At 63.3% G+C, this 10963-nt stretch overlaps 1 protein-coding gene across 1 annotated transcript; it reads left to right on the forward strand.

Annotated features, from left to right (window-relative positions):
* Nucleotides 1-901: 901 nt before the first annotated feature.
* CACNG6 (calcium voltage-gated channel auxiliary subunit gamma 6) lies at nucleotides 902-5407 on the forward strand. Its single transcript, XM_065570949.1, has 4 exons — nucleotides 902-908; nucleotides 1888-1962; nucleotides 2358-2495; nucleotides 4879-5407. The coding sequence occupies exons 1-4, from the start codon at nucleotides 902-904 to the stop codon at nucleotides 5109-5111; spliced, it is 453 nt and encodes a 150-aa protein (XP_065427021.1). The 3' UTR covers nucleotides 5112-5407.
* The last annotated feature ends 5556 nt before the right edge of the window (nucleotides 5408-10963 follow it).

Consider the following 10963-nt stretch of genomic DNA (forward strand, 5'->3'; position numbering starts at 1 on the left):
CCATCCATCCATCCATCCATCCCATACACACCCATTCACCCCATACACACCCTCCATCCATCCATCCATCCATCCATCCATCCATCCATCCCAGACACACCCCTCCATCCATTCATCCATCCATCCATCCATCCCATACATACCCATCCATCCATCCATCCCATACACACCCTCCATCCATCCATCCATCCATCCATCCATCCATCCCAGACACACCCCTCCATCCATTCATCCATCCATCCCATACACACCCATCCATCCCTCCATCCATCCTTTCATTCATCTCATACACATCCATTCATCCCATACACACCCTCCATCCATTCATCCATCCATCCCATACATACCCCTCCATCCATCCATCCCAGACACACCCCTCCATCCATCCATCCATCCATCCATCCATCCATCCATCCATCCATCCCAGACACATCCATCCATCCATCCATCCATCCATCCATCCCATACATACCCCTCCATCATCCATCCCATACACATCCATCCATCCATCCATCCATCCATCCATCCATCCCATACACACTCCTCCATCCATCCATCCATCCATCCATCCATCCATCCATCCATCCATCCATCCCATACACATCGATCCATCCATCCATCCATCCATCCATCCATCCATCCATCCATCCACCCCATATACACCCCTCCATCCATCCATCCATCCACCCCATCCACACCCCTCCATCCATCCATCCATCCATCCATCCATCCATCCATCCATCCATCCATCTGTCCATCCCATAGACACCCATCCATCCATCCCCACACACCCTCCAGCTTCCCTCCAAGAGCTTGGCTCAGCGTGTCCAACCAAGACAGGCTCGTGGCAGGAACCTGTCCACTCCTGAGGGTCCTGAGGGTCCTGGGAACTTCTCCTAGCATGTCCAGTGAGGCCCAGGCAGCATTTTGAGAGTCGCCGGGGTGTTTCCCAGCTGGAGCACAGCGTTGGACACCTGGGAGGGGGGGGGCATCACAAAGAGCCAGAATTGAAGCCATTGTCCGGCCAGGCCAAGCCCATGGCACTGTGGGTTGTACCGGCCTTCAGCTCTCCTTCAGCCAGTTCCCAGGTGCCGGAGACCTCGGCTCACACCTCCCCGGCTTTGCTCCTCCAGCTGGGGTCTTTGCTCCCCTGCGGAAAGCGGGGAAATCCGTGTGCCCTGGGAGCCGGCGTGGTCTCGCTGGCCCCGTTGGTGTCCTGGGTCGGTTTCAGCGAGTTCCTTGGTGAATCTTCATTCCACCCGAACTGGGGGGTAACACCCGTGTCTCTTAGCCGTACCCTTCCATGCCTCCATCCACCCCCTTGCATCTATCTATCTATCTATCTATCTATCTATCTATCTATCTATCTATCTATCTATCTCAAGCTAATTCCCATCTGTGACAAAACATGGGGAGTGTTAATAAATCTCCCTCCTTCCCCCAATTTCCCAGCCCTTTGGGGAATGCATCGGTACACTCTGCAGAGGGTGAAATTCCTGTTACATTTCTAGTGGGGGTGAGTTGGGGGGGGAGGAAGACTCAGGGGCTGGGGTGAGTGTGAGGGGCAGGTTTGGCGGGGCTGGTGAGTTTGGGGTGGAAGGTTCAAGCAGGAAGGTTTGGGGGAATTGGGTGTGTGTAGGGGGAGCCCAGGACTAGGATAGCAGGGGGCTGAGGGTCAGGATTGAGAGGCACTGGAGATCTGGGGGTCCAGGGAGCCCAGGGCTGGGATAGCAGGGGGTTACTAACTCACCCCACCTGACCCCTTCTCCCCAAACTCACCCCGCCCGCCCGGAGTGTTCACACTTCCTGATTCCCCATCCCCTTCTCTGCCCCCCTGCCCCTGTTTATATGTCTCCAATTTCTCCACCTTCCTTTCTCCCTTCCCAGAAGCCAACTGCTCCTACTTCAAATTCTTCAGCACGGGGGAGAACGCCCGCATTTTCCAGAGAACAACAAAAAAAGGTTAGAATGTCCCTGGATTGTACCGATGGGTCCATCTACTCCTGTATCCTGCCTCCTCCTTGCCCCCGATCACACCCATGGGCCCATCTGCCGGGTATCCCGCCTCCTCCTTGCCCCCAATCACACCCATGGGCCCATCTGCCGGGTATCCCGCCTCCTCCTTGCCCCCAATCACACCCATGGGCCCATCTGCCGGGTATCCCGCCTCCTCTTGCCCCTGATCACACCCATGGGCCCATCTGCCCGGTATCCCGCCTCCTCCTGACCCCAGATCACACCCATGGGCCCATCTAGCCAAGGTCTCTTGGGCTGTACTGGAGGCTGGCAGTGGGGGTTTTCCTCCCAGACTGGGGTAACTCTCTGTCTTCCCCCCCTTCCCCCCCCCCCCCCCGCAGAGCTGAACATTACGGCGGCTGTGATCTCTCTTCTGAGCATCACCCTGATGGTGATGGGCTCCCTGTGCATCACCATGGCGCTGAGCAAAGGGGTGGAGTTCCTGCTCAAACCCGCCTCCTGCTTCTTCATGATCTCCGGTAGGTACCACCTTCCCCGCCCCGTGCCGAGCCCTCTGCCCCTGCAGCCCAGCACCTCCTGGGGAGCCTCCCGCCCTGCTCCCTGCAACACAGAGCCCCAGGGCCGGCTCCAGGCACCAGGCAACCAAGCGCCAATCTTGCGGTGGCAGGGGGCAGCGCGGCGCGGCATTCCGCTCCGGGGAGGGGGGGGGGGGCTCAGTGTGGCGGCGCTCTTTTTTGCTGCTTGGGGCAGCAAAAAAGTTAGAGCCGGCCCTGCAGAGCCCCCTACTGAGCCCCCCACCCCGCTCCCCACAGCCCAGCGCCCCCTACTGAGCCCCCCACCCCGCTCCCCACAGCCCAGCGCCCCCTACTGAGCCCCCCACCCCGCTCCCCACAGCCCAGCGCCCCCTGCTGAGCCCTCCGCCCCACTCCCCGCAGCCCGGCACCCCCTACTGAGCCCCCCACCCAGCTCCCTGCAACACAGAGCCCCCTACTGAGCCCCCCACCCCGCTCCCTACAGCCCAGCGCCCCCCTACTGAGCCCTCCGCCCCACTCCCCGCAGCCCGGCGCCCCCTACTGAGCCCCCCACCCCGCTCCCTACAGCCCGGCGCCCCCTGCTGAGCCCCCCACCCCGCTCCCTACAGCCCAACGCCCCCTACTGAGCCCCCCACCCCGCTCCCCACAGCCCAGAGCCCCCTACTGAGCCCCCCACCCCGCTCCCCACAGCCCAGCGCCCCCTACTGAGCCCTCCGCCCCACTCCCCGCAGCCCGGCGCCCCCTACTGAGCCCCCCACCCCGCTCCCTACAGCCCGGCGCCCCCTGCTGAGCCCCCCACCCCCGCTCCTTACAGCCCGGCGCCCCCTACTGAGCCCCCCACCCCGCTCCCCACAGCCCAGAGCCCCCTACTGAGCCCCCCACCCCGCTCCCCACAGCCCAGCGCCCCCTGCTGAGCCCCCCCACCCCGCTCCCCACAGCCCGGCGCCCCCTACTGAGCCCTCCGCCCCGCCCCCCGCAGCCCGGCGCCCCCTACTGAGCCCCCCACCCCGCTCCCCGCAGCCCGGCGCCCCCTGCTGAGCCCCCCACCCCCGCTCCCCACAGCCCGGCGCCCCCTACTGAGCCCTCCGCCCCGCCCCCCGCAGCCCGGCGCCCCCCTACTGAGCCCCCCACCCCGCTCCCCGCAGCCCAGCGCCCCCTGCTGAGCCCCCCACCCCGCTCCCCACAGCCCGGCGCCCCCTACTGAGCCCTCCGCCCCGCCCCCCGCAGCCCGGCGCCCCCTACTGAGCCCCCCACCCCGCTCCCTACAGCCCGGCGCCCCCTACTGAGCCCCCCACCCCGCTCCCTACAGCCCGGCGCCCCCTGCTGAGCCCTCCGCCCCGCTCCCCACAGCCCAGCGCCCCCTGCTGAGCCCCCCGCCCCGCCCCCCGCAGCCCGGCGCTCCCTACTGAGCCCCCCACCCCGCTCCCCGCAGCCCAGCGCCCCCTACTGAGCCCCCCACCCCGCTCCCCGCAGCCCAGCGCCCCCTACTGAGCCCCCCACCCCGCTCCCCGCAGCCCAGCGCCCCCTACTGAGCCCCCCACCCCGCTCCCCGCAGCCCGGCGCCCCCTACTGAGCCCCCCACCCCGCTCCCTACAGCCCAGCGCCCCCTGCTGAGCCCTCCGCCCCGCTCCCCGCAGCCCGGCGCCCCCTACTGAGCCCCCCACCCAGCTCCCTGCAACACAGAGCCCCCTACTGAGCCCCCCACCCCGCTCCCTACAGCCCAGCGCCCCCTGCTGAGCCCCCCACCCCGCTCCCTACAGCCCAGCGCCCCCTGCTGAGCCCTCCGCCCCGCTCCCCACAGCCCAGCGCCCCCTGCTGAGCCCTCCGCCCCGCTCCCCGCAGCCCGGCGCCCCCTACTGAGCCCCCCACTTAGCTCCCTGCAGCCTGGCGCTCCCTACTGAGCCCCCCACCCCACTCCCTGCAGCACAGAGCCCCCTGCCAACCCCTCACCCAGCTCCCTGCAGCCCAGTGCCCCCTGCCGAACCCCCCCCACTCAGCTTCCTACAGCCCAGCGCCCCCCTACTGAGCCCCCCGCCCCACTCCTTGCAGCACAGAGTCCCCTGCTGAGCCCCCCACCCCGCTCCCCGCAGCCCAGTGCCCCCTGCTGAGCCCCCCACCCTGCTCCCCCTGCCGAGCTCCCGTGCCCCAATCCCCGCAGCCCAGCACCCCTTGCAGAGCCCCCCGCCCCACCCCCCGCAGCCCAGCGCCCCTTGCAGAGCCCCCCGCCCCACCCCCTGCAGCCCAGCACCCCCTGCCGAGCTCCCCACCCCACTCCCTGCAGCCCAGCGCCCCCTACTGAGCCCCCTGCCCCACTCCCCGCAGCCCAGCGCCTCCTAGCGCTGCTCCCACTCTCCCTCTCTCCCGGCAGGGATCATGGTGCTGATCAGCCTGGAGGTTTTCCGCCGCTCGGTGAGGCGGCTTATCGAGAGCGACCAGAGCGTGCCGCTGGAGTACGAGTACTCGTGGTCCGTGGCCTGCGCCGTGGCCGCCGGCGCCGTGCTGATCTTCGGCGGTGGCTGCTTCCTCCTCCTCGCCCTCCCGGCCCTGCCCAAGAAGCCCTGGCAATGCTGCGCCCGGAGCACCGCCACCAGCAGTGCCTGACGGACACCATCCGGGGGGACGTGGGCCGGAGTCTGGGGGGGGGGAAGGGGTCACAGACAAACTATTTCTTTACGGCCCACCTGGGGGGGCGCCCTGCCTCAGATCAGCCCCCCCCCACCTACCAATGAACCTGTGGGGATTTTACTGTTGCATGGGAAGGGGCCGGAACGCGGGGTATTAAGAAAGAGGGTGGCATGATAACGAGGCGGGTGGGGGGGAGGTGGAGGGATCAAATTAATAACCTCAGCAGGTCTGTATTTAATCCTGGGTTTTATAAATGGCTATTTTTAGCTGGAGGGGGTGTCTTTCTGATCTCAGTCCTCCCTCCCCAGGGGTCAATCCGGAGTCACTCCCAATTGCAATGGGAGCGGGGCTGAGTTCTGATCTCAGCCCCCTGGGGTCAATCTGGAGTCACCCCCAATTGCAATGGGGGCGTGGCTGGTTTCTGATCTCAGCTCCTGGTGTCAATCCAGAGTCACTCCCAATTGCAATGGGGGCAGGGCTGGGTTCTGATCTCAGCTCCTGGTGTCAATCCAGAGTCACCCCCTGACTGCACTGGGCGCAGGGCCGGGTTCTGATCTCAGTTCCTGGCATCAATCTGGAGTCAGCTTCTGGCGTCAATCCGGAGTCACTCCCAATTGCAATGGGGGCAGGGCTGGGTTCTGATCTCAGTTCCTGGCATCAATCCAGAGTCACCCCAGACTGCAATGGGGGCAGGGCCGGATTCTGATTTAGCTCCCCGGGGTGTCAATCCAGAGTCCAGATTTACCCTGTGTAAACCGAGCTCAGAATTCAGGCCGTGTTAGGAATTAAGAACCGGCTCTTGGTGCGAATGTTGCCCAAAACCCATCGACTTTGTTTTCTGGACTGAAAATCACGATCTATCGGGGATCGATTTATCGCGTGTAGTGTAGACGCGATAAATTCCCTGATCGCTCTCCCGTCGACTGCTGAACTTCACCAGGGCGAGAGGCGGAAGCAAAGTCGACGGGGCAGCTGCGGCCATCAATCCAGCGCCGCAAGGATGCAAAATAAGTAATTTTAATACGATCTAAGATACGTCGACTTCAGCTACGCTATTCTCGTAGCTGAAGTTGCGTATCTTAGATCGATCCCTCCCCCCGCAGCGTAGACCAGTTTCACCAGGTGGGAAAGTAGGGGTGGGGGACGGTGAAATTGACAAAGACGCCTCTGTTTCAGATCTCCACTGGGCCGCGTGCCCTGCCCCGTGGGCTCTGCATGGGGCCCCCTCGATGTCCCCACAGCGCGCTGGGCGGGCATTTTTGGTGCTGCCCCCAAAGTGGCGACCGGCAAGAGTTGATATTTTTCAGTCTGCCCAAGACAGGAGCCATCTCCCCAGCCCCCCGTCAGTCGGGCCCCTCGGCTCCAGCCTGGGCGTTAGACCTGGGCTGGTTCCCGTCGCTGCAGGCGACACAAGCCGGCCGCATTTGGGTGGGTCGTGGTTTCGCTGCAGCCGGCCGACGGGCGTGGTCGCGTGTCTGACGCTTGAGGGCGCTTGGGGCGAAAGTGGTCGTGAAAGGATGGGGTTCATGGGGAAGGGAAGGTGGGAGAGGCGCAGGGCAGGGACTGGCTGGCTCGGGGGTGGGGAATGGGGCACGGGGCCTTTCCCCTCTAGGGGGCGCTGGCTCCCATCTGGACAGGACATTGTTTCAATCTGAAGTTGAAAGTTTGACGAAAAGGAAACTGAGAAAAATTGGGAGGGGGGGAGCGGAAAGGTTCAGGGGTTGGGGTGAGTTTGGGAGGCTCAGGGGTGAGATGGTGAAGGTTTTGGGGAGGGAGAAGTTGGGGGAAGGTTTGGGGGGGTCGGGGCATTGGGGAAAGGATCAGGTCCCCAGGGGTGAGTGGGGGGAGGTTTGGGGGGAGGGGGAAGGTTGCGGGCCCCAGGGGTGATTGGGGGGAGGTGGAAGTTAGGGAAGGTTTGGGGGTTCAGGGGTGAGTGGGGAAGTTTTGGGGGAGGGGAAGGTTTGGGGGCCCCAGGGGTGATTGGGGGGAGGTTTGGGAGGAGGGGGAAGGTTGGGGGAAGGTTTGGGAGTTCAGAGGTGAGTGGGGGAAGTTTGGGGGGAGAGGGACTTTGGGGGAAGGTTTGGGGGGTTCAGAGGTGAGTGGGGGAGGTTTGGGGGGAGAGGGACGTTGGGGGAAGGTTTGGGGGATCGGGTGAGTGGGGGAGGTTTGGGGGGAGGGGAACTTTGGGGGAAGGTTTGGGGGGCTCAGAGGTGAGTGGGGGAGGTTTGGGGGGAGGGGAACTTTGGGGGAAGGTTTGGGGGGCTCAGAGGTGAGTGGGGGAGGTTTGGGGGGAGGGGAACTTTGGAGGAAGGTTTGGGGGGCTCAGAGGTGAGTGGGGGAGGTTTGGGGGGAGGGGAACTTTGGGGGAAGGTTTGGGGGGCTCAGAGGTGAGTGGGGGAGGTTTGGGGAGAGAGGGACGTTGGGGGAAGGTTTGGGGGTTCGGGTGAGTGGGGGAGGTTTGGGGGGAGGGGAACTTTGGAGGAAGGTTTGGGGGGCTCAGAGGTGAGTGGGGGAGGTTTGGGGGGAGGGGAACTTTGGGGGAAGGTTTGGGGGGCTCAGAGGTGAGTGGGGGAGGTTTGGGGAGAGAGGGACGTTGGGGGAAGGTTTGGGGGTTCGGGTGAGTGGGGGAGGTTTGGGGGGAGGGGAACTTTGGGGGAAGGTTTGGGGGGCTCAGAGGTGAGTGGGGGAGGTTTGGGGGGAGAGGGACGTTGGGGGAAGGTTTGGGGGGCTCAGGGGTGAGTGGGTGGAGGTTTAGGGGGAGGGGGAAGTTGGGGAAGGAGGGGAGTCGGGTGAGGAGGCCGCAGGTAGGGCAGGCTGGCACCGGCGGGCGCGACGGGTCTGTGTGGCGCGGTGAGGACAGCGCGTCCCTGGGGCCCGGGGCCGCGGGTCGGGTTATTCTGAGCCAGTCCCGTTCTCCAGTTACACCCGGTGCTGTAAACAGGGGGCTCGGCTGCAGCCCCAGATTTTCCGGCGTGGACACAACGCACAGCCAGGCCCCCGCCCTGCCCCCCGCTGGGCACAGAACCCAGGGGGTGGGGGGCAGAGGGTTAGAGCAGTGGGGGCTGGGAGCCAGGACTCCTGGGTTCCCTCCCTGGCTCTGGGAAGGGAGTGGGGCCTAGTGGTTTGAGAAGGGGGGGCTGGGAGCCAGGACTCCTGGGTTCTCTGAGGGGGGGGGGGGGAGTGCGCTACAGGGCTGGGGGAGGGGCCCCTCCCGGCCATTGTGCTCCCAGCTGGGCTCCACAACGGCCTGGCATGAGAATGAGAACAGGAGTAGCTGGCTCTGCGCAGGCTGATGTCACCCCCCACTGCAATTCCTGCAGCCCCCCCCTCCCCGCGCCAGTCCTGTGTGCCCCCCCGGCAACCCCCCATCCCCACTGGGCACCCCCTGCAACCTCCCTGCGCTGGGCACCCCCTCGTCCCGTGCACCCCCTGCAGCCCCGCCCCACACCCAGGGCATGCGGGCAAGGACGGGTGTGTGTGTGTGTAGGTCCCATTAAATACACCCACACCTGCCTGCACAGGGATCTCCACAATCCACTTCCCAGGTGCACACACCGACCGCACAAAGACACACACACACACACACCAGCCATAACCCCCTCTCCAAACCTACACACACATCTACACAAACAGACATCGCAGCCATATATAACCCTCCCCGCCAGATCTACAAATCGCACACCACACAAACATCTACACAACACAGCCATATACACCCTCCCCTACACATCTACACACCACACAAACATCTACACAACACAGCCATATACACCCTCCCCTACACATCTACACACCACACAAAGATCTACACAACACAGCCATATACACCGTCCCCTCACAACACCCCCCAGCCATAACCCCCCTACAATTGTACACACACATCTATACAAACACCCCCCACAGCCATATACACCCCCCACAGATCTACACAAACACACACCACAGGCATATACACCCTCCCTGCACACAGCTACACAAACACAGCCATATACACCCTCCCCAACAGATCTACACACACACAGCTACACAAACAGACAACACAGCCATAAACACACCCACACCACACACACAATCCATCACACACAGATCTACCCAAACATCACACATACCCACAACACAGCCATAAACATACCACAAATACAAACCAGTACACACAGGTTCATACAAATACACCCACCCACCCCCTTACATAGGGACACATCCATACACAACACAGCCCTAAACACACCCCACACTGCATACACAAACTAGCACGCAAAGCTCTGTGCAAACACACAACAGAGCCATAAACATACCACACACAGATATCTACAACAGCCACACAACACAGCCATAAACACACAGAGATCTACACAAACACACAACAGCCACACAACACAGCCATAAATACACCGCACACATAGGTTTCTACAAACACACCCACCCACCTAAAGTCCACGATGCAGCCATAAACACTTCACACCCACAGTCCAACACACCCAAATATACACAAACATCACACATACCCACAATACAGCCATAAACACCCTCACCCCCACACCAACATGCACACACACAAACCTACACACACAGATCTACACACAAATGCGGATGCAGACACACAATATCACACCCCCACACCCCGCCATCCCATGGCTGGCTATTTCCCCCACTAAAACCCTTCCCGTAGCGCAGGGGTTGGCAGCTCATCTCCATTTCGCTGAGCTCAGGAGGTTTCTACCAAAGGCACAAGGTGCTGCGCGGGGGAGTGGGGAAGGAGAGAACGCAGAAGTGGAAGGACGGAGGAATAGAGGCTGTCAAGGACACAGAAGAGTCACCTGCTCTCTTCCCGATCTGCATGTACAAGGGGGAGGGGAGGAATCTATCCATCCCCACACACCCCTTCTATCAATCTATCCCCAGCCATCTATCTATCTATCTATCTATCTATCTATCTATCTAATCACCCTGGGGCCGGATGGGAGCCGGTGCCCCTAGATGGCAAAGGCCCCGGGCCCCATTCCCTGCCCCCCTGAGCCAGCCAGTCCCTGCCCTGGGGCCGGATGGGAGCCTGCGCCCCCTAGAGGGGAAAGGCCCCGTGCCCCATTCCCTGCCCCCCTGAGCCAGCCAGTCCTGCCCTGGGGCCAGATGGGAGCCGGCGCCCCCTAGAGGGGAAAGGCCCCATGCCCCATTCCCTGCCCCCCTGAGCCAGCCAGTCCCTGCCCTGGGGCCGGATGGGAGCCGGTGCCCCTAGAGGGGAAAGGCCCCAGGCCCCATTCCCTGCCCCCCTGAGCCAGCCAGTCCCTGCCCTGGGGCCGGGTGGGGGTCGGCGCCCCCTAGAGGGGAAAGGCCCCAGGACCCATTCCCCTTCAAACAGGAGTGGGGTCTGCAGGGCAGCAGCGTGCACATCCTGCCCACAACACACAGTGACCTGCCGAGTCAAGCGCAGTTGGCACAGAGCTGGGTGGGGGGAGGGGGCTCCCCGTCACGCCGAGGGGGCAGCCCTGCAGGGGATCCATGGGGTCGGGAGGGGAACTGCAGCTGAGACCAGAGCCAAGGGGGTTACTTGGGGGGAGGCGATGTACTCTGTGTGTGTCCTGCTGCCCCCGGTGACTGTGATCAGAACTGCCCCCACTCTGGGTGTGTGTGATGGACTCCCAGGCCCTGGGCTCTCTCGGCTCCGTACGGCCCCTGGGAGACCCTCCTTTTGTGTGACAGCCCCCCCCCCCCCAAGGGGCGCACTCGCTCTCCGGGGTTAGGCCCTCTGGCCCCGCCGCCTCCTGGGGCCTCACCTCTGAGCCTCCAGCCCACCTTGCTTCCTCCGGGAGCCCCCTCGGGGGTCCCCTTGT

This window comes from Chrysemys picta, chromosome 17 (genome assembly GCF_011386835.1).
Source record: "Chrysemys picta bellii isolate R12L10 chromosome 17, ASM1138683v2, whole genome shotgun sequence".
In the NCBI taxonomy this organism is placed as follows: domain Eukaryota; kingdom Metazoa; phylum Chordata; order Testudines; family Emydidae; genus Chrysemys; species Chrysemys picta.

Coding starts and splice junctions, on each gene's coding strand:
- CACNG6 (XM_065570949.1), top strand. Junction 1,963..2,357: donor CCAGAGAACAACAAAAAAAG/GTTAGAATGTCC, acceptor CCCCCCCCGCAG/AGCTGAACATTACGGCGGCT. Junction 2,496..4,878: donor CTGCTTCTTCATGATCTCCG/GTAGGTACCACC, acceptor CTCTCCCGGCAG/GGATCATGGTGCTGATCAGC.